This window comes from Triturus cristatus, chromosome 1_2, assembly GCF_964204655.1.
Source record: "Triturus cristatus chromosome 1_2, aTriCri1.1, whole genome shotgun sequence".
Classification (NCBI taxonomy): Eukaryota; Metazoa; Chordata; class Amphibia; order Caudata; family Salamandridae; genus Triturus; species Triturus cristatus.
In genome coordinates this window covers 1,045,902,087-1,045,929,410 of record NC_140580.1, presented here as the reverse complement: position 1 = coordinate 1,045,929,410, position 27,324 = coordinate 1,045,902,087, and the positions used below count along the sequence as shown (strand labels likewise).

General features: G+C 45.1%; 2 protein-coding genes across 2 annotated transcripts in view; one reads left to right on the top strand and one right to left on the bottom strand.

Annotated features, from left to right (window-relative positions):
* Window positions 1-18,584, bottom strand: part of RBM18 (RNA binding motif protein 18) — a 200,895-nt gene extending 182,311 nt beyond the window's left edge. The window contains exons 1-2 of the mRNA XM_085612214.1: window positions 18,463-18,584; window positions 8,546-8,664 (exon numbers count right to left, since the gene is read on the bottom strand). Coding sequence (XP_085468340.1) covers window positions 8,546-8,658 — 113 coding nt within the window. The 5' untranslated portion in view covers window positions 8,659-8,664; window positions 18,463-18,584. The remainder of the gene's footprint in view (window positions 1-8,545; window positions 8,665-18,462) is intronic.
* Window positions 18,585-18,653: 69 nt separating this feature from the next.
* The window catches only part of MRRF (mitochondrial ribosome recycling factor), a 141,790-nt gene continuing 133,119 nt past the window's right edge, over window positions 18,654-27,324 (top strand). The window contains exon 1 of the mRNA XM_085612193.1: window positions 18,654-18,790. The gene's annotated coding sequence lies outside the window, so the exon portion shown is untranslated. The remainder of the gene's footprint in view (window positions 18,791-27,324) is intronic.

Here is a 27,324-nt window from a genome sequence, read left to right as displayed (position 1 = left end):
GGAGTTATTTTGAGGGTTTCAGTTCATGCTGCCCTCTACATTATGCCCCCTAGGCGTTAAGAGATCCAAATTTGACAATACTGTTAGATGCTGTTTTGAGACACTGCCCCTCAACCACACCATGCGGTATGCCTTCTCTGCTTTCTATTGCTACCTTTAGTGAGTCAAGTGAACACAGGAAGTAACTGGATTATGGAGTTGGAATATAATAGCATCTTACACTTCACAGTCTCCTTATTCCTTTAGTCTCTTACCTACAAACATTGAGATGGTTTAGAAAAAAGCACTGTTAAGGTAGCAAGTTTCATATAAAAATCTTTGAAAAAGACCCCGCCCCCTCACACCCCACCAGCACTTTGTTGAAACTTGCTTTATAAGTGTTGATGGTAAAAATAGCATGTTGGGCGTTTTTTCGAATTGTTGTTTGTAATGTCCATGCACACACTTCCTTTATTGCTTTTGATTATATCACTGCAAAGATTTAGATTCTTGTGAAAAGTCCTTTGAATGTGTCCCTGCAATGTTTTCAGCGGACCCCATTAACATCTGCTATAATGTTTGGCTGAGATGAGAATTGCAGATGATAATATAGTAATCTGTATATATACTTCAATGAGAAGGGAGTGCAAACTATTTGATTTATTTTTAAGGTTTTATATAGCGCGAACAAGACCCTTGCGGGTATCAGAGCGCTTTACATGTCAGATGTTGGAAACAAGTATAGACATAGAAAATACAGTCATAGATGATTCAGATATACGATACTCAAGTAAGTATAAAACTAGCGATTAAAGTACGGAGCTCAATAAAACAGACTAGTAATTACAATACAGTAATAAGTCAGTAAATTCACATGTGAGTTTAGCCATGAGAACAGCTTTCACTTCTTTTTTGAAGGAGGCAGTGGAAGGATGGAGTCTTGTTTCTGTGGGCAAAGCATTCCAGATCCTGGGAGCCATTCCGGAGAAGGATCGGTTGTAGGTTTTTTTCTTGGTAAATCGTTTTGGTTTCAGTAGAAGAGTCTTGGCACTCCTGGAGGCTCTATTGCCAGCAGGGAGCACCAGTTTCTGAGCTAGGTAGTTCAGAGAATTGTGGTGTAAGGCCTTGTGCGCCATACATGCGATTTTCAGATGAATTCTAGATTCAAATGGTAGCCAGTTGAGGGCTCTAAGGTCTGGAGAGATGTGAGAGGTTCTCTTTGAGCCAGTGATGAGTTTCGCAGCAGAGTTGATAGCGGCTCTTAGCGGGGCTGTCGACGACCTTGGGAGGCCACTTAAGGTTACAGCCCAATATTCCACTCTTTGGATTACTAGGGCTTAAATTGCTTGTTTGAAGTCGTAAGCTGGCAGGAAGGGTTTCAGTTTTCGGCAGGGTCTTCATGTGGAAGTTAGCTCCTTTTGTGGAGGCACTGATATGCTTCTGCATCTTTAGGTTACTGTCCAGAGTCACACCTAACGATTTCGCTGATTCGACAACGAGAGTTTGTCCTTTGAGAGCTGTTAGGTGCTTCATCCAGTCCAGGATAGTGGATCCTTTGTTGGGGGTGGGGAGCGATTAAGAGGAACTCCGTTTTGAGGGAGTTTAGTTTCAGATGGTTTTCGGCCAGCCATGTTTGGGTTTTTTGTAGTGTTGTGTTGAGAGATTGGATGTCCTCAAGTGAGTGGATGTTGATGTAGAGTTGGGTGTCATCTGCATACATATGGAAATGAATCTTGGAGAGACTGAGAAGTTTGGTGAGTGGTTCCATGAAAAGCTTGAAAAGTGTGGGTGAGAGGGAGGAGCCTTGCAGAACTCCTAACGTGACTGGCAATGGGTTGGACAAGGATTGATTGACCTTGAACCTTTGAGATCTATTTTGGAGGAAAGAGGCAAACCAGGTTAACACAGCTCCAGGTAATCCCATTCAGTGTTTCAGGAGCTCTAGCAAGTTGCCATGTTTGACGGTGTCAAATGCTGATGACAGGTCGCGTAAGATTAGTAAACAGGCTTCGTTTATGTAAATTGGTTGTATTAAAATCTTTGTTTCCACCACACTTCAGAATTACAATAAATTTATTTTATTTGTGCTTTCCTATCTGCGGATATATTCTGAAATATTTGTATAGTTCATGTACCAGTATTTACATATTTGTGTGCTAGAAATGAAATCACACAGCCTGTCCTACCTGTACCTAGCAAGACAGTCACTTAGTTCACTTAACAAATTCTTTCACTTAGCAGTCAGAAACAAAATGCAAACACCAACCTCCCTTCAAAAGAAACAAATAGCAATTTGGCAGAAGACAGAGCCTGACATATCATCTCTGTCTTTGAACATACATCAAATGTGACTAGATAAAACAAAGTAAAGGCCTTGTTATTGCCCATTTGACTTCTGAACTCCAGCATGGTTATTTTGGGTATGCTGCAGTACCGCAAGCACCCTTTCAGAAACTATGGCATGGACGTTAAGGTGAGGAAGAGGATCATTTAAATGATGCTATTGGTGAAGTGTACACATTTGCTACTAAGAAGTACAAAAAAAAAAACAATTCATGTATGCAACTTCCTGTTACATTGTGTGTTCAATGATCTAGTACCCCCATTGGTATCTTTTTGTATACATTTTAAAACAATTGGTGAGAAATAGAAAAACAGAAAAAAAATTTAATAAATATATATTTTTGATAAAAACTTACTGGGGTGTGGTACATTTATAAAAGTATAGTATAAAATCATTATTGATTGTGAAAGAAATAATCAGGTTCTGATCTAAAGAGGAAGCTTTGTGTGAAAGTGGCAATTACAACCCTGCCTCCTCCCTTAGCTCTGTAGTGGATGACTGTGCAAGAGGAGGAGTGGCTGGGAGTGACTGAGAAGAATGGAAAAACAGAAGGAGATAAAAAGAACTGCTTGATGGACACACTTAAAAAGGATAACATACAGACTTAAGTATGTGATTTAAGGTATATTTTTCACAAGTTAAATAGTCCCTCATTTGCTCCAACAGAGGCAAAAGGATACACCTCAACATCCAACAGAAATAGGGTGAAACTAAAGTAGTCCTGCGGGCCTATCCCAATTTGGATTCTGAGCCACCGAAGCAAATGGCTAAAGGAGACGGATCCAAACAAAGGGCCAGATGTACAAACACATTTATTTTCCCCATAGACAGAGAATGGCTAAAACTGTTTGATACATCTGGCCCAAAGTCCCTTAGAACATGGATATAGAGTATGTAGTGAATATAGTATCTTTCTTTGAATTTACTTGTCAAAATTAAAAAAGACAGCACCACCACAGACCTCATTATGGTTAGTATGGCAAAGCGTAATCCTTTATATTATGTTTATTGTAATATTGCACTTGTTGCTGGTGCTCAAAAGTCTAGCTTTTGGAAGCTGAATCCTGTCATAGGTAGAAGCTGTATTAATTAGCCATGCAGGATTTCAGACTAAAAAGAACCCATAAGAAAATAACTCTCCTTGGCAGACACATGGGCAAGAGAGCAGAGGAGAAACAAATACAGCATCACTTAGTGAATGTTAGTCACATCCAAAGAAGAACAGTCTCTCTCAATATCATGCATTGAATACCAATAGCACTTGTGAGTGAGTATGAACATCACGATCACTTCTTTGATGCATGATCAACACATTCCTGCACAGCCTGTGTTAGTGTGTGGGTACCAAGCCTTGTCATTCTTTGGGAACAAATCTTACTTCTTGAAGCAGAGACTTACTGAGAGAAAGTCTCACGGCCTTCAACATTTGATAGGAAACTCAGACTTTAGAGCAGTCTTGTGCGAGTACCATGCTTTTTGAGAAGCGTTTCACGGATGGGTACGAATGTCAACTCTTGGACCTCAATGTTATCCACTGACTGACAGTCTAACATCTTGGAGCGTACTCTTGTTTACTGGGTGTAGGTATAACGGCCTGTATCACAGCCGGGAGTCAACAGCATGGCAGACAAGGAAAGAAGTGGTGTAACGCAAAATATGTGCCCCCACATGCAGAAGTAGCCCTACAGTCTATAATATCTCACATACATTAATGGGCACTGCACTGAGTGGGCTCCCTGAGAGGTTGAGGAGACCCTGAAGTGTTGGGCGCCTGAAATTTTGCCCTATCGAACCTCACAGGCCTGTGTTACGCCTCTGAAGGAAATCTGAAGGTAGGTGAAGTACAGCAAATAGGAGTGTGTAGGAACCAGGTTTCAACCACATTGTTAAAACGAGCCTGTCTCCACAGTGACAACATGCCGGTCATGGAGTGTAAAACGTTACTATGACAGCCTGTGCAGAAGGTGGGAATGGCAGGGGCCCAGAAAAAAAATACTACAAACACAAACAGGCAGTAAAAGTAAGAAACAAGCATTTGCAATGCAATAGGTCTCGCATTTATAAGAGTTTGAGCTATTGGCATTGTAAAATTACAATGCCTTTTATTTATGTTTTGGTTTTAAAACAAATAAAAGGCATGGTCATTTACAATGTCAGTAGCATAAACTCGCATAAAAGCAGTGTGTGGAGTGCAGCAGTGTGCGGCGTGCAGCAGTGTGCGGCGTGCAGCAGTGTGAGGCGTGCAGCAGTGTGAGGCGTGCAGCAGTGTGAGGCGTGCAGCAGTGTGAGGCGTGCAGCAGTGTGAGGCGTGCAGCAGTGTGTGGCGTGCAGCAGTGTGTGGCGTGCAGCGGCGTGCAGCACTGTGCAGCGTGCAGCAGTGTGCTGTGTGCAGCAGTGTCGTGCAGCATGCAGCAGTGAGTAATGCAGCAGTGTGCAGCAGTGTGCGGCGTGCAGCAGTGTGCGGCGTGCAGCAGTGTGCGGCGTGCAGCAGTGGGTGGCGTGCAGTGGCGTGCAGCAGTGTGTGGCGTGTAACAGTGTGCGGCGTGCAGCAGTGTGTGGCGTGCAGCAGTGTGCGGCGTGCAGCAGTGAGTAGTGCAGCAGTGTGTGGCGTTCAGCAGTGTTTCGTGTAGCATTGTGTGGAGTGCAGCAGTGTGTGGCGTGCAGCAGTGTGAGGCGTGCAGCAGTGTGAGGCGTGCAGCAGTGTGAGGCGTGCAGCAGTGTGCATCAGTGTGTAATGCAGCAGTGTGTAATGCAGCAGTGTGCGGCGTGCAGCAGTGTGCGGCATGCAGCAGTGTGCGGCGTGCAGCAGTGTGTAATGCAGCAGTGTGTGGCGTGCAGCAGTGTGCGGCGTGCAGCAGTGTGCGGCGTGGTTTGTAAAGGAAGGGTGGGAGGGAACGAGCATATGGGGTGTGAGTTATAACGAAAGTTCATTGTTGTAAGAGGGGATGCAGGAAGTGAGGCAGAGCGCGCGCTGGCGAAAGCAGTCTGCCGCTTTCAAGTCCGATGCCAGATGCCAGCTTCGCGCTTGAATGCCTCACATGCACTGGCCATAAACCGCATTCCTAAGGTCTTGTGCCCCTTACTAAATCTCTCTGAATGCGTGAGGCGGTGCACGCGCAGAAAGTAGCTTGTGGTAAATGGAATGCGCGTGGTTGTGCGCGTAACCGCCACCCAATCCGCCTGGGAAGCCTTTGGGAGCATTTTCTGAAGCCCCTACATAAGTCTCGCTGAGTGCGGCGTGCAGCAGTGTGTGGCGTGCAGCAGTGTGCGGCGTGCAGCAGTGAGTAGTGCAGCAGTGTGTGGCGTGCAGCAGTGTTTCGTGTAGCATTGTGCGGAGTGCAGCATTGTGCGGCGTGCAGCAGTGTGTGGCTTGCAGCAGTGTGTGGCTTGCAGCAGTGTGTGGCTTGCAGCAGTGTGTGGCTTGCAGCAGTGTGTGGCTTGCAGCAGTGTGTGGCTTGCAGCAGTGTGTGGCTTGCAGCAGTGTGAGGCGTGCAGCAGTGTGTAATGCAGCAGTGTGTAATGCAGCAGTGTGTAATGCAGCAGTGTGTAATGCAGCAGTGTGCGGCATGCAGCAGTGTGCGGCATGCAGCAGTGTGCGGCATGCAGCAGTGTGCGGCGTGCAGCAGTGTGAGGCGTGCAGCAGTGTGAGGCGTGCAGCAGTGTGAGGCGTGCAGCAGTGTGTGGCGTGCAGCAGTGTGTGGCGTGCAGCGGCGTGCAGCACTGTGCAGCGTGCAGCAGTGTGCTGTGTGCAGCAGTGTCGTGCAGCATGCAGCAGTGAGTAATGCAGCAGTGTGCAGCAGTGTGCGGCGTGCAGCAGTGTGCGGCGTGCAGCAGTGTGCGGCGTGCAGCAGTGTGCGGCGTGCAGCAGTGGGTGGCGTGCAGTGGCGTGCAGCAGTGTGTGGCGTGTAACAGTGTGCGGCGTGCAGCAGTGTGTGGCGTGCAGCAGTGTGCGGCGTGCAGCAGTGAGTAGTGCAGCAGTGTGTGGCGTTCAGCAGTGTTTCGTGTAGCATTGTGTGGAGTGCAGCAGTGTGTGGCGTGCAGCAGTGTGAGGCGTGCAGCAGTGTGAGGCGTGCAGCAGTGTGAGGCGTGCAGCAGTGTGCATCAGTGTGTAATGCAGCAGTGTGTAATGCAGCAGTGTGCGGCGTGCAGCAGTGTGCGGCATGCAGCAGTGTGCGGCGTGCAGCAGTGTGTAATGCAGCAGTGTGTGGCGTGCAGCAGTGTGCGGCGTGCAGCAGTGTGCGGCGTGGTTTGTAAAGGAAGGGTGGGAGGGAACGAGCATATGGGGTGTGAGTTATAACGAAAGTTCATTGTTGTAAGAGGGGATGCAGGAAGTGAGGCAGAGCGCGCGCTGGCGAAAGCAGTCTGCCGCTTTCAAGTCCGATGCCAGATGCCAGCTTCGCGCTTGAATGCCTCACATGCACTGGCCATAAACCGCATTCCTAAGGTCTTGTGCCCCTTACTAAATCTCTCTGAATGCGTGAGGCGGTGCACGCGCAGAAAGTAGCTTGTGGTAAATGGAATGCGCGTGGTTGTGCGCGTAACCGCCACCCAATCCGCCTGGGAAGCCTTTGGGAGCATTTTCTGAAGCCCCTACATAAGTCTCGCTGAGTGCGGCGTGCAGCAGTGTGTGGCGTGCAGCAGTGTGCGGCGTGCAGCAGTGAGTAGTGCAGCAGTGTGTGGCGTGCAGCAGTGTTTCGTGTAGCATTGTGCGGAGTGCAGCATTGTGCGGCGTGCAGCAGTGTGTGGCTTGCAGCAGTGTGTGGCTTGCAGCAGTGTGTGGCTTGCAGCAGTGTGTGGCTTGCAGCAGTGTGTGGCTTGCAGCAGTGTGTGGCTTGCAACAGTGTGAGGCGTGCAGCAGTGTGTAATGCAGCAGTGTGTAATGCAGCAGTGTGTAATGCAGCAGTGTGCGGCATGCAGCAGTGTGCGGCATGCAGCAGTGTGCGGCATGCAGCAGTGTGCGGCATGCAGCAGTGTGCGGCGTGCAGCAGTGTGCGGCGTGCAGCAGTGTGCGGCGTGCAGCAGTGTGCGGCGTGGTTTGTAAACAACAAGAAAAGCGGACATCAAAGGAAGGGTGGGAGGGAACGAGCATATGGGGTGTGAGTTATAACGAAAGTTAATTGTTGTAAGAGGGGATGCAGGAAGTGAGGCCGAGCGCACGCTGGCGAAAGCAGTCTGCCGCTTTCAAGTCCGATGCCAGATGCCACTTCGCGCTTGAATGCCTCACATGCACTGGCCATAAACCGCATTCCTAAGGTCTTGTGCCCCTTACTAAATCTCTCTGAATGCGTAAGGCGGTGCACGCGCAGGAAGTAGCTTGTGGTAAATGGAATGCGCGTGGTTGTGCGCGTAACCGCCACCCAATCCGCCTGGGAAGCCTTTGGGAGCATTTTCTGAAGCCCCTACATAAGTCTCGCTGAGCGATCGCTTACGCGATAGCCAGGCGAGACCTAAAAAGGACAATGATAAATGAAGACCAGCAGAGGAACAGTGGTACAGACAAAGAATCACCTACATGAGCTGAAACAACATAACATCTGCAGAAACAATACTAAAAAGACAGCAGCAGGCATGGACATGGAGATAGAAAGAGAATATGGCATCGTAAAAGGAGGGAGTGCAGGTTTGAACTAGGAAACAGAAACCAGGAAATACACTCTGGTAGCAATGCCTCTAGCATACGGGTAACATGAGAGCACTGGAACCCTGGGATCTAGGAAGCAGTTGAAGTGGTATAGGTGGGAGCTCACTGAAGCGTTGGCATGCTCTTTTCAAGTGATGAGGCCCTGCGCTATTCAGATTAAATGATGATGATTAATTATGTAGCAAAAAACAGAAACTGAATAGCCTTTAAAAGCTCGCATAATAGGTGTTCTTAACGCCTTCCATAATTAGATTTGTTTTAACAACCTGCTGGGATTTAAACTTGCAACCTGCAGAATTTTGGTCAAGCATGCATCTAAATCAACTCCTTTCTGCCTTTGTTCCAGTCATCATCATTTCGATAGGCATGTTTTTAGATGAAAAGTTTAACTTCCTTTAATTTATCTAAGCAATACTTGTTAAATAAAAATGATTCTAATGTATCTTTAAGTATAAATAAACTACTAACAAACGTGTGGCAAGTGCAGATATATAACTCGCAAAAAAATATTTCAACAAACATTATCTTTATTCAGACTCCTAATCTACTGTTTTACAAGTTAACAGTGAAGTACGACTTACTCAGTTATTTTGGGATCCAAATTGCCAATCCATAATCGATGGCCCTCCTGTAAAGAACCTTCTGAAAGAATTGATGCGTTCTCCAATGGCAAAGCTTTAGTCTCTTCCTCCATCGAGTTCTAGTCGCCAAAGAGAAAAACAACTTTTAAACGACACAAACTGAATGACAAAACGGCAAAAATCGAGTTGCTCGAAAACTAAAGAAACGAACAGCAACAATTCTAAGAGGCGGATAGGTTTTAATTAAGGCTCCCTGTTTTCCGTTTTTACTGATTTTTACAGATAAATACAGACAGAAAACCATTTATTTTCGTGTCTGTATTTATTTTTAAATGTGGATAAAGCGGAAATTGGGTTGTTTTTGAGTGATTCTGAATGTTGTCAATCAGGACTGCAAAGATAAAAGCTGTGCAGATTGACAGGCAAGGGGATTACAAAAATAAAGACATTTTAGTGAAGAGCCTTAAACAACAGTAGATTTGCACAACCATGATACTAAAATGTGCATGTTTTCTTATAAGTGCATCTTTTATCATCCGAGTGTGTATATATATATATATATATCATTGAAACCTGTCATGCATTCAAGCACGAGTGTACTTTAACTGGTTAAATAAATGCAGAAATATACACATTTCAGCTTCATTTTTTCACAAAACCTAAAATTAAAATGGATAAATACAGGCAAAATAAGCAAAAAATAAATATGGATAAATACAGACAGAAATTACAAAAATATAAATACCATAAAACCGGGAGCCCTAGTTTTAATACAGCAAGTAAAACACGAGAGCTCACAGCTGAGAATGGCACAGTGTGTACAGGGAGGGGAAATTGACGAGAGCTTTAAGATATAGACACACAAATCTAGGCAACCTTCTGGAAGTAAGTGCAGATTTGACGACAGATCACGAAGATACTCACCTCTCAAATCAACAAGGTTGATTTGGACACAGGGTGTTAAAACTTGGCAAAAGGATTACTTTTTTCCGCTAGGCTTTTCCTCTCAATTTTGATAACAAGCGGTCAAAAATGAAGCAAATTAGACGACAACAATGGTCCTGATATGTGCCTTTCGTTCCTGTACACTAACATCCCCCTTATGTTGGGGGGTAGGGCTGATCGGGCACCAGTTTATGATGGGGTGAAACCACATCTCACATTCTGTTTTACCGACACATTAGACAACGTGCTCATTGGAAATTGTGAGGAAATCGAGTTTCTTATAATGCTTACAGTTTTCACTAGGGAGCTCGAGAGAGAGGTTTATTTATTTATTTTGAAGGTTTTATATAGCGCGTACAAGACCCTTACGGGTATCAGAGCGCTTTACATGTCAGATGTTGGAAACAAGAATAGACATAGAAAATACAGTTATAGGTGATTCGGATATACGATACTCAAATAAGTATAAAACTAGCAATAAAACAGACTAGTAATTAAAATTCAGTAAGAAGTCAGTAAATTCACGTGTGAGTTTAGCCATGAGAATCGCTTTCACTTCTTTTTTGAAGGAGGCAGTGGAACAATTGAGTCTTGTTTCTGTGGGCAAAGCATTCCAGATCCTGGGAGCCATTTCAGAGAAGGATCGGTTGTCGGTTTTTTTCTTGGTAAATCGTTGTGGTTTCAGTAGAAGAGTCTTGGCACTCCTAGAGGCTCTATAACCAGCAGGGAGCACCAGTTTCTGAGCTAGATAGTTCGGAGAATTGTGGTGCAAGGCCTTGTGCGTCATACATGAGATTTTCAGATTAATTCTAGATTCAAATGGTAGCCAGTTGAGGGCTCTAAGGTCTGGAGAGATGTGAGAGGTTCTTTTTGAGCCAGTGATGAGTCTCGCAGCAGAGTTGATAGCGGCTCTTAGCGGGGCTGTCGACGACCTTGGGAGGCCATATAAGGTTACAGCCCAATATTCCACTCTTTGGATTACTAGGGCTTGAATTGCTTGTTTGAAGTCGTAAGCTGGAAGGAAGGGTTTCAGTTTTCGCAGGGTCTTCATGTGGAAGTTAGCTCCTTTTGTAGAGGCGCGATATGCTTCTGCATCTTTAGGTTACTGTCCAGAGTCACACCTAACGATTTCGCTGATTCGACAATGAGAGGTTGTCCTTTGAGAGATGTTAGGTGCTTCATCCAGTCAGGATAGTGGATGCTTTGTTGGGGGGTGGGGGGCGATTAAGAGGAACTCTGTTTTGAGGGAGTATAATTTCAGATGGTTTTCGGCCAGCCAGGTTTGGGTTTTTTGTAGTGTTGTGTTGAGAGATTTGATGTCCTCAAGTGAGTGGATGTTGATGTAGAGTTGGGTGTCGTCTGCATACATATGGAAATGAATCTTGGAGAGACTGAGAAGTTCGGTGAGTGGTTCCATGAAATGGTTGAAAAGAGTGGGTGAGAGGGAGGAGCCTTGCGGAGCTCCTAACGTGACTTGCAATGGGTTGGACAAGGATTGATTGACCTTGAACCTGTGAGATCTTTTTTGGAGGAAAGAGGCAAACCGGGTAAACACAGCTCCAGATAAGTGGTGAAGGTGTATACGCCTAAATGTAACCCTTTCCTCAAGCAGCACTTGGGACTGTCATTTAACCGCTTTCTTAGCACTAGCAATTTTGACAGATTAGCCAGCTAAAGACAGGCAAGATTAAATGGTTTATCCCGGGTCATATAACGGATTCCAGAGGGAAAGCAAGAATATCATTACAGTCCCTTTTCAATGCAGATGACTTAACTGCTGCACCACGGCCTACATTATGAAAACAGTGGAAGGATATCGCAAGCGAGAACCAGAATTCAGCGTTAAACGTGTCCCCTGCCCATTATGAAATGATACTAAGTGCTTTTCTGGCGAGAAACCACAAATTGATGCTCTGTCTGAAGGATTCCGCAGAGGAGAGATAGATCATCACTAGAGCTCCTTTTACCATTCGAGAGGCTGCCATATGGTGGAAATATGGTAGATGTGGTTGTAAGTAACAATGGAACACGCAAACAAACAGTGGCAACAAAATACATGGCACGGTTACAGCTAGCTGGGTGGCTCCTCTCTATGTAGGCAGAATGCATGGTACACTTAAAGGGGGTCGTGGCCTGTACAACATTCCTCCTATGAATTCCTGCTTTAATTCAATCTCATTATGATACTGGTTCTTTTCCTCATTAATGTCATTATTATTAGCTGAATTTTGCATTCAGCTATTGCTGCTAGGTCGAAGGATGTTCAGTTATCTCCATACAAGCACTTTCTTCTCTTTTTCAAGATATCCCCTGTCGATTTTATGGCTGTGGTTTTATCTGTTACAAAATTGTACTTTCACGATATGCTGCTACTTTTTTTTATCCCTCTAAAAAGTGAGTGATTCGTCTCTTGTGATTTATACGAATAATATTCTACTGTAAAGGTCTATTTACACAATGTAAAATGTTATTTTGTCGTGCTATTCTCTTGTAAACTTTTAAGTGGACCTCTTTTCGAGTTCCATACCTTAATAAAAAATTAATTGAATTGCTATGACAGCTGCAGGGGTGATGCTAATGATACAGGATGCTCTGTGGGCGAGGTGCCTGTTCTCACCCAGTAGGGTGAATGTATTTGTCATAGGGGCTATATGTTTTCTATTCGTTTTTATAATATGTTCACATCATGCAGTCATGGCAGTAATAAAGGATTCAATACTTTTTTTACAATAAAGTTTTGTATAGCGCTAAAATGACCCTTACGGGTATCAGAGCGCTTCACAATTTTGGGTGAGAGGGATACAGTATAGGGAAGCAAAAACATTGGTTCATTACATGATAATACAAGACATGTGCAATAATCTAGTAGGTGTCCGAAACCTTCACAGGAGGTGAGGGCGGATACAGCAATGGGTGAAGAACATTAAAACATATACAAGTAGAATGCATGCTAAATAATGGTATTCCCGGGTATATAATCATGTCCAAAGTCAATCAAGATGAGCAAATAGAGGGTAGCAATGTAGTCTACTAGTCAAGGCCTATTCAGGCAGGAACTTGAGCATTAGGATTTTTTTTTTACTTTTTTGAAGGAAGTAGTCGAGGAGATTGTACGGATTTCTGGAGGAAGAGAGTTCCAAATCTTTGGGGCACAGCCGGAGAAGGCACTGTTACTCGATCTCTTTTTGTGGAAAAGCTGTGGTTTCAGGAGCATTGTACTTACACTTCGTGACGCTCTTCAGCCCCCTGATAGTTCTAGTTTTTGAGCCAGATGGATGGGGGTCTTGAAGTGGAGGGCTTTGTGCGTCATGCAGGCAATTTTTAGGTGAATTCTAGCCTCGTATGGTAACCAGAAATGGGGCGGCAGTTGTTCAGATCTGAACTGTCTGCGTTAGGTTTTTTAGGATAGGGGAGACCTGTGCTGCTTTTAGACAGTCCGGGATTGTGCCTTGCACTAGAGAAGCATTGACAATCGTGGACCAAAAGAGGAGGATGGAGGCTTTTATTCCCTTGAAGATGGGAGGGGGAAGAGGGTCGCTGAAGTGGTTAGACGTCTTGATTGCGATGAGGGTGTTGTAAATGTCATCTTCATTGAGGTGAGTAAAGGTGTGCCAGGATGCAATGTTTTTGAGGCTTAAACTAGGGGGGATGAGTGGCTCTGGGTGGGTAGGTAGGGCTGTGGCTTTATATATTGGGAGAAGGGCCCTCTTTGATTCAATGTCTAAATTGATGCTATTAGTTTTCTGAGAGAGGAAGGCGGCTAAGTCGTCACAGGAGGGAGAGCTGTCAAGGTCATGGGGGTTGGGTGCCTTGATCGATTGTTGTTTAATGAGTTCAAATAGTTTCTTAGGGCGGTTGTTAGCTTGATTGAGTTGGGATCTGAAAAAAGTCAGTTTTTGCAGTCTTGACTTTTTTGTTGTAAGAATTCCTAATAGCTCTAAGCAGCTTTAAATGTTTGGTGGAAAGCATGGATCTCCATGATCTTTCGGCCACCCTCAGCTTACGTCGTTCGGAGTTTAGGTCGGAATTGAACCAAGGTTTGGAAATTGTTTGGGAGGCGTTTTTTTGTTGTAGAGGGGCAATAGCATCCATGATATAAACTCCCGGCAATGGAGTTCTAAAATTTCCTAAAAATCAAAACAGCCCTAACAAAAGCCAAACTCTCGCCAGCCATCCCGTCAATCACGCAGTATATGACAAAAATCAATAGAATAGGCCATCAAGTATCACACCTCTACAAGCTACTCCGCCCAAACTCCACCAAACTTAACGACAAGACAGCTAACTACTGGTTAAAACAAACCAATACCCCACTCAGTGAGCAGGAGCTAGCTCTCCTTTGGGCCTCCCCCTTGCGTAACAAAATTTCGCCAGCACCATCACAAACAAAATTCTGGCTCCTCCACAAGACCTTCTGGACCCTCGCTCGTTTAGCCTCGCTGGGCCTTAGAGAGAACAACATGTGCTGGAACTGCAGCAGCGAAAAGGGGTATCTAGCACACTTCATCTTCTACTGCCCAAAACTCAAAAAGTTCTGGGAGGAAATCTTTGACTTCATGAAAAGGCCACTGGGGTGTACACTTAGACCGGAATTCTCCTCCCTCACCACCGCATTCATAACCGCACAACTTCCGGCACAGCAGGACAGGGACCTTCTAGTCCTCCTACTGACCGCGGCAGTTAAATTGGTCCTGTCCAACTGGAAGGATACTACTAGGCAGGGAGGTGGAATTCCTATAGCCTGACGCCCGGGGCATATTGTTTGGGGTAAAGGGCAACAAGTTTTCATGTGTATTTTGTCCTTGGGACAAGTAGGCCCAACCCCCTACAGCACAAACCCTTTGGCTGCCAGTTTACAGTACCACATTATGAATCAAGGAATGGTATTGTCTGTAGTTAGTGAGTCCATGTGTTAACACTGTTCAAACCTGTATTGATGGTTCAATAATGCAAAGCCTTTATTATTAGGGTGAGCACTAAAAGAAAATGTTGTAAGCTCGACCTGCACTACTGACCGTGTTTCCAGTATAAACGTGTACAACGTTTTCAAAGTTTAGTAATATGAGGCTATGTGTAATGCTCCCAGAATGCTCTCTGATCATATGCAAATATTTGCAGAAGCTTGAAAGCAACAGTGATGATTCTTTGCTTTCAAAATAAAATGTTCACAAAAAAAATGCAAGTAGGAAAACACATTTTGCTAAACTACTGTAAGATTTTAGTTACCATATCTTTGCAGCATCATTTAGTAACATATTGTTGTATGCTTGTATTTCCCAAAAATATTCATAATGGAAAATCAGTGTAACCAGTTAAAATATGATTGTGGGAAACACAAATAAACAAGCATTGGCAAAGACAGTAGGTCTGAAGTTGACAGACGGGTTTTTGGTTTTGTCAATGCGTGACTTGTTTTGGCATGGTTTTTATAAAACCTTATCGGTGTGGGAGCTGCAGGGCCCTCACCCTTCTAACAAGCATTGGCAAAAGCAAAAATTGGTTTTGGTCTCAAAAAGCACACATTGCCACAGCAGTTCCAAGAACTGAACAAAACTACGTTGTGTGCCAATATGCTCTTTGTAAATTAGCAGAATATGGTCACTCACAGTGTAGCCAGCTGATAGACCGAGAGAAGGAGAGAGAGAGAAAGACAATTTTATTAAACACAAAAGGTCATGGTTAACGCCAGGCTTAATTAGAGGCCCAATTATTAAAGAAAGTCTCAAAAGTCCATCCATAGTATATATCCTTGCATTAAGTGCACATATATACAGTTTCCGTGAATTCACAAGAATTTAGAGAAGTAGGCCAAGAAATAGTACTACGAGAAAATATTTGTGAACTGCTTTTTAACATGAGCAAATGTGCATGTGTAGTTTGCTCATGTGAAAATCTGAATGTTTCAAGTTCACTTTCCCCCCACCCAGTTTTTTCCCAACCCCGGAAGAAGTTTTACGTCTGCCACTGTCGGGAGTACATTTCCAACTTTTTTCAGTATGGGAAAAGATTAGAAAGGAGTTGGTAAAAAACTTTAAAACATGCAAGTTAGTAGGTTTGCATAGACTCAAAAGGGCATTCCAATCCTTGAACTATTGCTTACCACTATCTTCAGCCCCAGTATATAGACCTGCAGAAACATAGCAACATAAGGGAATTGCTAGTATTCAAACCCTACTATTGTACGAGCCCTGGCATAATTAGAGAGGCTTTATCAGAACTCTTACATAATGAGATTGCCGACTTAATTTGTCGCCAGATTACATGGCACAAAAGGGACAAGTGGATTTTGTTACAGGACAAGTAGATTTATGAAGCAACCTGCCCCATGGACAAGTAGATATTTTATTAAATTCCAACACCCCTGTACTAGGACATCATACAAATGCTGGTTTAACTGGGTAACATACCTCAGAGGCGCAGATAGCACTGCCCTGCAAAACTCACCCTGCAGACCAGCTACCAGGGGGATGTGGAAGTCGCTAGACATGCTCCTGGACTCCTACGAACCCCCGTGAGCCCACTGGGGGGGGGGGGGGGGGGGGGGGGGAACTCGGCCTTCACACAGTTATACAACCCAAGACTATGCTCATAGCGAATTAACACTTCTTGTACCCCTACCTCTACTCTTTCTCTCCTTTCTTCTCTCTTCTTGCTATCCTGTCTCTAATTTTCCCAGCTAGTCAACGCGGAGAGGACCAGCTGGACGTGTACAAAACAGTATCATGTAATTTCTGTAACACCAACTACGTTTATCTAGACACCCTTAATGAAAATGCGAATGTACTTGTTCTGTAAAACTAATAAAGATATTTTGAAATAAAAAAAAAAGAAATAGGAGGAATTATAAAAATCAGTGAGGAGTTGACCATCCTTCAAGTCTGCATGTGGGGACAAGGTATTTTTGCAACGGGTAGCTAGTTCTTCAGTGTTTATATTTCGGAGGTTCCTTTTCCTTTGCTTTGTTTTCATGGGCTGGACCCCCTTTACCGATACCTTCCTGTTGATGAAGAAGAGGATGTAGAAGTGGTCAGACCAATCGCATGGGTTAATGGAGTCCAGAGTGAGGGTGTTACCTTCGGCTATAATGAGATCCAGAAATTCACCTTTATTGAGAGTTGAACTATCACAGAATTGTGTAAGTTCATGATCCGACAAGAAGGATTTCAGGCAATACACTACATGATCATTAGGGTTAGACCAGTGTAGGTTAAAGTCTCGTAGGAAGATTTGGGACACTAGAGGGTCATCATTGGAAGAGATGATTTCCATTAAGTGCTCAATGAATGGAAGATTGTCTCCTGGGGGGTGGTAGAATGTATGTAGTTTGCAAACCAGGCGGGCTTAGCACGCAATAGTGATACATAGGTATTCACAAGAGATTGGAGTGGGGGATTCTGATTGTGAGGCCGAAAGTGTGTTCCTGTGTATACAAGCTATTCCCCCACCCTGTTTCAGTGATCTGTCCATACGAATTATATGTCATAACTAGGTGGGACTAGAAGATCAAGGTTTGGGGAGGAAGAGCAATTTAGCCAGGTTTCTGTGAGGATAATGATATCCAATTCATTGGTCAGGATGAGATCACAGATATTCGTGGCATGTTTACTAGCTGATCTGCAATTGAGAAGTACGCATTTCAATTGGTTGGTCAACTGGGGAGTCAGGGTCTGGAGGGTGTTAACTCACTTGAGGTTTTTGCTATTTATAGATCTGGCATTGTAGACAGGTTCTCTGTCAGGGTTAGCGTGGATAGTTTGGATTTGACCCGGTAGGGACTTGTCAGGGCCAGGAAGGAGGGAGTAAGAGATGAGTAGATCTAGGATCTCAATAGCAGACAGATGGTCCTTAAATCTTCTGGGGCGAGAAGAGGCATTAGGGAGGGGTGACGTTTTAGAGGTGTTGCGAGGAGTGTGAGAGACAGGGGTGGGATTTGTGCTAATCAGGACGCTAGTTTGGGTCCCTAGTGTGTTAAATGTTCTGGGTAAGGGGAGATGTTCGATAGTAATGGCTTTCAGTTCTCGGAGTTCATTTGTGAGAAGACGAAATCTCCTCAAAACGAGCGACCTTACGCTTCGAGGGGTTGACTACACCTCTAGGCTTCTAGCCGAGGTAGTCAAGATGTTACAGGAGCATTAAGTTAGAGGATTGCGTGCACACGAAGAAGGAAAGTAGAGGACTTCAGTGTATGCGACTATTGGGCTTGAACTGCAGGACAGATATCAAGGCCAAAAGCAACGGTGACATAGTCGAGATTAAATGATTCAGTATGACCTACCATAGCTTATGATGATGGGTTTGCCCATATGAAATAATACAAAGTGCTTCCCCGGAGGAAAAACCGACATTGCCATACACCACGGGTAGGACTGTGATAGGTAAGCAGCCATTCAGTGTTATGGTCACAGAAGCCAGGGACATATTGAGGTCCACGTAATGGGTTGGATGTCATAGGGGGATCAGTGTGTAATCAGTGGCCTATGTCGAAATGGAATGTACGCAGCGGTTACATGAGCCAGAGAAGAAGTCAGTCCTGAGCTATGGTGTCTTTGCGCCATAGGGAATGAGGGTGTAAGGGTGCTAGGAAGACGTGTGATAGAAGGCCGAGCAGAATTGATGACACGGTTACAAAAGGTGAAACTCATCCCCTAAGATTGCATATGTAAACTGCTAGAGAGTCTTATGGTGTTAGGTATGCCACAAAGGTTTCTACGTGTGTGCGTGTGTGTGCCTGTGATTAAATGAGTGTCGTGGTTGCGCAGAGCCAGAGGAACAAGCAAGTTCCAATGGTGTTAAGTGACTTTGTGTGAAGTAGTCAATTGCATCGCACACTTGTAGTTTCGCTTTTAATATTATAAGAACCGGAACAAAAATACCAGCACGCAAAGCGCTGTAACAAAAAAGCCATTATTTATATAAGGTGTACAAAAACTATGAGCCATTAAAAGTAAAGGGTTCGCCGGCCTCCTACTTACACGGACCGTCCATGAATTCAGCCTGCTGTTCTTTATCCGTTATTGATCTTATTAATGTATGACATTTCGCAGTATTGTTAGCACTTCCGGGTCACCCTCCAGCCAATCCCACGGTTGAACACATTCTGGGACTGTTAACATGTAAGGTAATTTAAGAGTGGAGTATCGGAGAGCAGCGACCAATCGCAGTGCGCAGCATTGAATTGCCAAGTGCTGATTGGCTGCAGAGTTGTGAATGTGTTTCTGTTACGGTACAATCGCTGCAAGTCGGCATGTGCCGCCCACTTTAGAGCGGGGTGGACTTGACTTTGGTGGTAGGGATATTAAGGTGAGTTAGTCGCGACACCTAGGTGAATGAATGCCCTTTCAGAAGGGCCAGGTGTTTTTGCTGCCGATCGCGGTTGTAAAGGGGCTGGTGAGGGTTAGAGAGTTGGGGCGGCAGCTCGAGGAATGGTTGATGCGGCACGGTGAGAGTGAGCAGTGGTCAACCCGGTCACTGGTCTCTCTCTGCGGCCTGTTGGATGACTGACGAGCCCATTCACGAATGACAGCCGGCCCGGGGCTCATCAAAGAAGCCCCGACTGGATGCTGTCAATTCCCTGGGCTTTTGCTGGGCCCCTGAATGCCACGGGGACCGAGAGCCAGCAGAATACGAGGCGGCTACCCTCGTTGGGGCATGTGTCATGTCCAGCAATTTCTTTTTGCTATTGGATATTCCGGTTATTTACCACAGGATTGATGTGTACTCCTCGGCTGTATTGACTGCTCCTTGGCCTGGATATAAGTCACTGCTGGAATAGATGCCAAGATTTCATACTGCTTATGTGTGATATTTTGTTTTCAACGTGTTTGTGTGTAACGTTTCGTTGCACAATGTGTGACGCAAGCAGGTATAATTTTCTCCATGATGCAAACATTCAAACATTAGCTGTGTTAGAATTGGTTTTAAAAGCTAGCATTTGTTTGCTTGGGAGTTAAGAACTGCACCATAGACGTTATAACCTTGTTTTAAACATGTAAATGTTTTATCAATACCAACAATAAATGTGATTGTTGTGATGAGCGTGGGGTCTCATATGGGGGAACTTTCATGCGAGGAGCCTTTATGAAACGTCTACATTCTGTGAGTTTGAACAGGGCAGTTCAGTTGCTGGCTGTGTTTTGGGTTCTCTCTGTTGAAATAAATATCTCTTCGGTCATGTGTGAGGCATACTTTGTTCAATTCACTACAATGATCACATATACATGCACGTGCAGCTGCTCTAAACCGACAGGCGATTGAGTCTGACGCATTTAATACAGCTGGATGAATCGGCATTCACCTGATATGATTATCAAACAGTCTACCAGTGGAAATGAGTGCAAATCCAGAATGTAAAGTGATAAAAGCTACGAAACTAGGGCGGACTTCAGTCACAAGTTATCTGATGATCACGAAAACACTCCAATTTAAATAATGGTTCTCAGTGAATTACATACCCCCATCTCAAAGAAAATGTAAATCCACATATTCATCAATTTACTCAAGCTTTCTTTCGAAAATAACATTTGGACGTATAAACATTTTTGTCTTACACTGCTGAAGTGAAATTCGTCGTACATTCAGATTTTAACACCCTAAAGGCCCACTGCTTTCACTATGCTTCTCTATAAGGAGTTGGATATCTTGACTCTTACCTTTGCAACAGTATCCTGTCTTAACAAGGTAGGGCTTTGATGAAGTGCTGTCATGTGTAGCGGCTACAAGTAACCCTTTTGTAGTGAAGTAAATGAGGATCAGGTTCACGTAGGTTCTTGTAGAAATGGTATTTATTTAGTAGATGGTACAAGGTATCAAGATGTTAAGTATGATGGAAATAAAGACCAAGAAAAACCCCACCAGGAGCTGTGTCCCTACAGCTCAGCCCCAAGCTCCCAACTGAATCTACTGAGCTAGGAACCCAACATTCTAATGTGTCATCATGAATATCAACATTCCACATGGTGACAGCAGAGGATGAGCAAGACAGGATGAGTGGCAATCACTACACCTTTCCGCCTCAACTTGTGTGAGCTGTTCAGACAGAATGTTTTTTTATAGCCAATAGCATATTGCATCCTGAAACCTGTAGTTTTGCATGCAATTTTCTCACGCACTGGAAGAGCATCACAGTCTCCCCAATATAATATTACTAAACTATTACGTTTGAAAATATGTTTTTTGCGTTAGAGTTAAACACAATCAAATACTACTGTAAATTCGGAAAGGAGATATGTTAGGATAATGATATAAAACAGTGTTAGAGTAAAAGGGAGGGGAAGAAAAAACAACCATTTGCAATTCAATCGGTCTTGCATTAGTGAACGTTAGAGCCATTGGCATTGCAAATGACAATGTTTGTTAGTTATGTTTTATTGTTTGCAGCAGAGTGATCATTTGACCTATCTAAAAAGACAGAAATGAGAGAGTATGGAGAGGAAACAGTGGAAAGTAGGGGTGGTACAAGTAGTTCTTTAAAAGAAAGAGGAAAGATGGATCCGTAGCATAAGGAAGAAAAGAAAATCCACGAAGCAAGGAGAGGGTGCAGTACCATAGGCTGTTACGCGGTGTCTGTCTGGAGTTCTTAAGGGACCTCTGTTAGCCACATAAAATACTACACCCTTAATGCAGCTTACTAAAGGATGTTGTTCCTGCACTGTTTCCTGCTGAATGCAGAATTGGAGGCGCAATGCTTAAGGTCTCTACGAACCAACAGCTTTAAGTAACGCAAGTGTGGCCGATAACATCAGTGACGTCTTTTATAGCGCTGCCGAATTTTGTCCTGTTTGCCCAACACAGGGGTGTGCTTTTTTACACAGCACTGTGCATCTGAGACGTGGAAGGGGCACCTGATACAGGACATGTCTTAAATCCAGATTTGCCACAGCGCCCAGCAAATTATTGAAGACACTCGGATTACATCTTTTGTTACAAAAATATAATCCAGCTTGGATCAGAAAGCCTTTCAGGAGACTAAAGGCTGACTGGAGAGCAGCTCCTGTAGGCTTTTAGCTAACAGAAATAAAAAAAGAATAGACTACAAACAAAGTCACACAAAAGGGAGAGGCTTTACATACCGGTGTCCTCTGTGCTGATGACCAGCTGTGTGCCAGAGATACTAGATGGGATAGGAAAGGGGGGCACGGCTGTGGAGCTGGTAAGAGCTGTGCTGCTGGGAAATATGTGCTTGACTCATGTAAGTTATATTATGCCCTCAGTTTCTCTTTCTTCCTCAAGTGGCTCTTATTTTTATGATGGATTTGTGGTGCAATGGCATGTATGAACATGTAAAATAAAATCCTGAGAGTTCTTTTTTCTAAAACTAAAATAACCAGTGCACTGCAAGAGCTCTTATCGTCCTATAAAATAAACAGCAAACCAAGCCTGCAAAAAACTTTTCATTGCTGCTACATCAAAGACCTCTCGAACGACCAAATAAGGCAACTCTGTGCCTGTCTACACCTCTCTCAAATCCACTTGGTTGCCATTTTGTTTGTTATACTGTTTTGGGATTTAGTTTGCCGCAATATCTGTAGAGTAATAGCCTGCAACCATAGATCAGAGGCAGAGCGAATCAAGCAGGGCTTCAAATGTATAGCCCTCTTCCATCAACACAAATAAAATATAATCAGACTCTCCTAGGGGAGCCTTCAGCCAGTGAGTTGCGGCTTCGAAGCAGTGGATAAATCATTAATATCCGCCCTTGCCATATGCCCTGCATCAAAACAGCCTCTCTGGTTACAACAGCTAGACAAGCTGCGTTTTGAATCCTAAGGCAATGTGTGCTCATTGTGTCGTTGCTTTTTAGGTCTCGCCTAGGCAGCGCACATGTGCTGCTCTAGGAGGGCCTTTAGCCATCGGTCTTCACTTTTCAAGCACTGCACTCGTGCTTGTGGCGGCATCCACCTTGCAGGAGCGAGCAGCGGCACACCACAAGCATGAGTGCAGTGCTTGAAAAGTGAAGGCTGCACACGCACACACCACTCCTGGCGTTTCCCTTGCGGGAGTGAGCTTTGGCACCATCTGTCTGTAATTATCTTGAAAACAGATGGTGCCCCTGCTCGCTCCCGCAAGGGAAACGCTGTACGAGTCTCGCTCGTTGTTTTATGCAGAGGTAGTCCTCTTCAAGCTGAGTTATATCCATGGTGCTCAGCTTCCTTGTGCTGTCAGCAGCAGGCTCTGCCGTCGGAGAGTGACTCACCGACAGAACGTGTCCCATGCACTTGCAGGCATTCACCATCTGCTCCCACAAGGCACTCAGAGGCAGACAGCAGCAAGACACTGTCTCTGCCCTCGGTTGTTTACGATGTGCAAATAAAGTTTAGAACATTCAGGAACAATTTGAGCGAAGTACGTTTTCCCGCCGGGCACACACTGCTTGCTCTGAACGTCTCTCGGTGTTCCCTCGGTGCGGGGTTGTTCGCGTGCGAGCGCCAGGCTTCCTTCAAAACCGTATCAGACTGGCCCGAGCTTCCTAGTTTAGAAGCCATGAGAAGTACCATTCGGAGACTGCTTTTGACATTGGGCTGAACACACCACTCTTCGCCACTTAAATGCAGCAAAATATAAACCGGCCTTGCATGCGGGAAGGAACACACACAATGGGTGCGTTTCAATTTTCACCTCACGCTTGTTTGTTAGTCGGGACAAGCGTGTTAGAAATCTGTACTAGCACACACAAGAGAAATACACTGCTATGCCACATCCACCGCAGGTGTAGATTTGTGCAAACAGCCTTATCTTTCTAACATTTGGTGTTATGTCCATGATCCTCGAAGGGCTCCTAATGCACGGGGTTCGCAGCATCTGCTCCAATATTATTCTTCTCCGGGACAGCAGTCGATCGAAGGCATTTGTGTAGCGTTCTTCCGGTAAGTGGTAGCCTGTCTCACTGGACGAGCTTCATATCTTACCTTCGGCAAGCCTTTGAACTTCCACCCTTCCCCGGCGGAATCTCGAGTCAAAAGAGACACGTTTAGGGCGGATGGTGATTTTTAAAAAATTTTTTTTATCATAAATAATTTTATTGGAATTTTCGTATTTGTACAGTTTACATTTTCTCTTGTGGAGACAGTATTACTTATTCTTCAGCCACTTAACGTTCACTCATTTGAGTGAACTACGTAGCCACCTTGTATGTCTTGGCTGGTGCGTGTATCCCCAGCAGGCACCTATCGATGCTCCCGTGCCGTCCTCCCTGTAATATGACCTAGTTTATCGCGCCCTGTGTTCTCAACAATGTGCAGCACGGGGCAGCTCCCAAGCATATGTTGCAAGCTGGTGGTTTGGCTTCTGCTCTTAGGGCAGGCGGATGGTATCGTGGGTACAGGTTTTTGGGTTCAATGTTAGATGTTCACTGAATGAAAAGGGCAAGAGAAAGTGACACTCCAAATCAGCGCACAGTTGATAATAGTGTAGAGATTGTGAGGTTCCCGTATGTGCATTGTTTTAGTAAAAAGACTTTGTGATATATATATTTTTATTTTATTCCAAACACGTTTTTATTAGCATTTAAAATAAATGCATTGCATAGTAATCAGTAGTGCAATTGGCGGACGCCACGGGATAATACAAAAGAGGCCGAGCCTGAACACCGTGTCCTATACATTATATCTAGCATTACTATCTCAGCAGGCCTGCTTTGTTAAGTTCAAGAGCATTGCGCAGTATGGTATAGTACAGTGCTGTCAAAATACAACGTCATACAAACATGTCTCTGGCGCAGTCGTCTCAGTGTTGTGATTGTCTTGCGACAATAGCTAAGTCGCTAGGGCGCAATGCTGTGTGCGGCCTCTCCAGGGCTCTTTCTCCAAGAATCAGACCCGAACAGTCTAAAGGCGCCGCCAATAAGGCTGTAACCAAGATATCGGCAACTAAAACCAATAAAAAATGGGGAGGAGGGGGGGCTATGGGGAAGGGGAGAAGGCATGGCAGGGGGGTGGAAGCAACATGACAGTGTACCTGGATTAACTCACATTGCTGGGAGGCGCAGCGGCAGCTATGCTGTTTAATGTCGCTAGCAACGTGCAGAGTGGTGCTGGAAGTAACAGCTGCCGAGGTGCCAAAAACTACGGGAACCAGGTCTCCTCGGGTACTTAAAAATGTATCGTAGGTTGGTCAGTCAGTGGGGTTCCAGAGTCTATCTGGGTCTGTGGAGTGGACGGCATAGTCAAAGATGTGTAGAGCCCGCAACCTTGGTGGCTGCAGTCTAGCGTTCTCTAAGCGTCCTAGGTGATCCACCAGTGGTTTCCACAGTTTCGTATATTTAGTGTCTTGATACTGTAAACGCGCTGTGAGCAGTTCCATTGCCACTGTGTGCCACATGCGGGTGAACCACACGTTTATTGAGGGCGTTTCTGTCTTTATCCAATAGAGGGCAATAGTCTGTGTGGCAGCTCCAAGCATATGAAGACTGAGATGCCAGTCATGGCGAGTATAGCTCGTACGTTCACCGGCCTGAGGCCCAGAACAATCGTGAGTGGGTTTTCAGGTAAGGGGTAGCCTAACACCCGCTTAATATGGCTGAGAACTTCTTTCCAGTAGGTGGCCAAGAGGGGGCACGACCACCAGATGGTTATGAAATCTCCCAGTGTGTGAGCGCAGCGCCAACAAAGAGGTGATGAGTTGGGGAACATTTTATGTAGCCTGTGGAGAGTATAGTAGCATTGGGTCATTACCTTGTAAGCAGATTCCTGCTGGGGGATGCTATGAAAAGTCTTCGGGATGTCGTGCCGAAGGCGTTTCCACTGGGAGGGTGCAATGTCGGCGTCGGGAAGAGACTGCCACCGCTGTTGGTAAGGGTGTGAGTTAAGGCGTTGCGAGTGCTGAAGGACTTAGTATATGCAAGATATTAGTCCCTTAGAATTGTCAAATGTACGGGCCAGCCCTTCAAACGGTGTGAAAGGTCGTGTAGCCGCCTCTGATAGGGAGGACGCCTGTATCTTCCCTGCTGCTATTCGCTTTATGAATTGTGTGTGATGCCATTTTTGAATCTTTTAATTGCGTTTATTTGCACATGTAATGTTTGCCATCTGAACCTGGGACAGTTTTAGCCTTACCTCAACTCCGTCTTCGGGGTTTCCTCACATTCGGTGTGCCAGAGAGAGGCGCCATTTTGTTTTGGTGGGCGCTCTCTAGTCTTCTGGCCACCGCTGCTACTTAAATGCACGCTGCGCGTTCGCGCAGCGGACGCGCCTAAGGCAAGCCCGTCTGCACTCGTCAGCGTCACGTCGGCGGCCGGGCCAGTTATGCTGCTCCGCAAGTGTTGGGTGGATCAGGCCGTCGGTGCTTCTCGAGTGAGTCGCTTAAACGTTTAAGGGGAGTATGCTGTGACAATCAGACCTACCTTAACTTAAGGGGGATGCAAGACTTTGTGTGCAGGGTTTGTGGGTTTCATCTATGTTTGGAGCCTATCGCCTCGAATAGGTCTTTAAGGACTCCTTCTATTGCAGCGGCGCTGATAAACGTACGCTCTCTGAAGAAGCATCACTTGGAGGTGTTTGAGCTATTGGATGACAACTCTCTGGACCTTTTATTTATTACTGAGACTTAGTTGGACAGCTCCTCTGATCCTATAGTGCTGATGGCTATTCCTGTGGGCTACAAAATTTGTAGATTAGATCGGACTAAGGGGAGAGGAGGGGGGGTGGCTGTTATTTTTAAGGAGAAGTGGGAGCTCTGTAAGTGTGAGCTTAGCAATTGGGGTGGATGTGAAGCCCTGGATTTTAGTATTTGCTTTTCAGCTCACTTTACGCTGGGTGGGTCTTTGATCTATCGCACACCGGGCATGGCTAAATCTTTTCTTCAGGCCTGTGATGAGGCTGTATCAGCGCGGGCTCTTCGGTTCTCCCACTTTTTGATTCTTGGAGACCTTAATATCCGTTTGGATCAAAAGGATTCAAGGGACATGTTAGAGCTCCTTGATATCTGCCAATTAGCGCAGCTCTCTTAATGGGTCTTCCAGGCGACCCATCAAGGGGGTCACACTCTTGATCCCATCTTTTAGAATTTTCCTATTAAAACTAAGGTACCACTTCCTGTCTCGTGGTCAGATCATTATCTAATCTGCTTTTCATGGGAAGTAGCCTCCCCGAGTTTTAGATCTGTAGTTTGTCATAAACCCCCTTTTAAGAAAATTGATCCCGCCAAATTCGCTAGGGCATTGGAGGACAACAGGCCGTCCCTGCCGCAGGACCTGGATGGGAGCCTTGCAACCTTTTCTATCTGGTTGCAGGGCACCATGGCTGCTATTGCCACTCCTACTTCTTCTAGGCGGTCTAGGAATTCTCCCTCTAAACCTTGGTTTACAGCGGAGCTGTTACATCTGGAGCAGGACTGTAAGAAATTGGAGAGTTCTTGGCGCCTCAGTAATTTTTGTCGGGTGTCTAAGGGTCGGCTCAGGCAGGGCCAGAACATTTATTATAAGGCTATCTCCTTAGAAAAAAGGGAGTATTTTGCCACTCGTATCGACTAGGCTCAAAATAACTCAAAAGAGATTTTCGCCATCGTACAGAGCTTTATGTCCCCTTCAGCTCGGAGTAGCATTATGCCTGCGACGGTGGCTTGGTACGAGACGCTATCCAAATTTGTTTTGGATAAAATTCAAAGGATACAAGGTAGCTTCATATGTCCTGCTGCTCAAGATTGCTTTTCTTTATCTGAGGTGTCTCGTGCTCCCTTTCCTGAGGCTATTCCTTCCAATCACTCCTTGGTTAATTTTTCCTCTGTCGATTTGTCCTGCACGTTGAGAATTTTGAAGGGTCTGAATTCCGGCTCTCCGGCTGACCCGTGCTCGGCAAGATTATTGGCTTCTGTGGCAGAGGTTGTGAATGCTGAAGTCAACT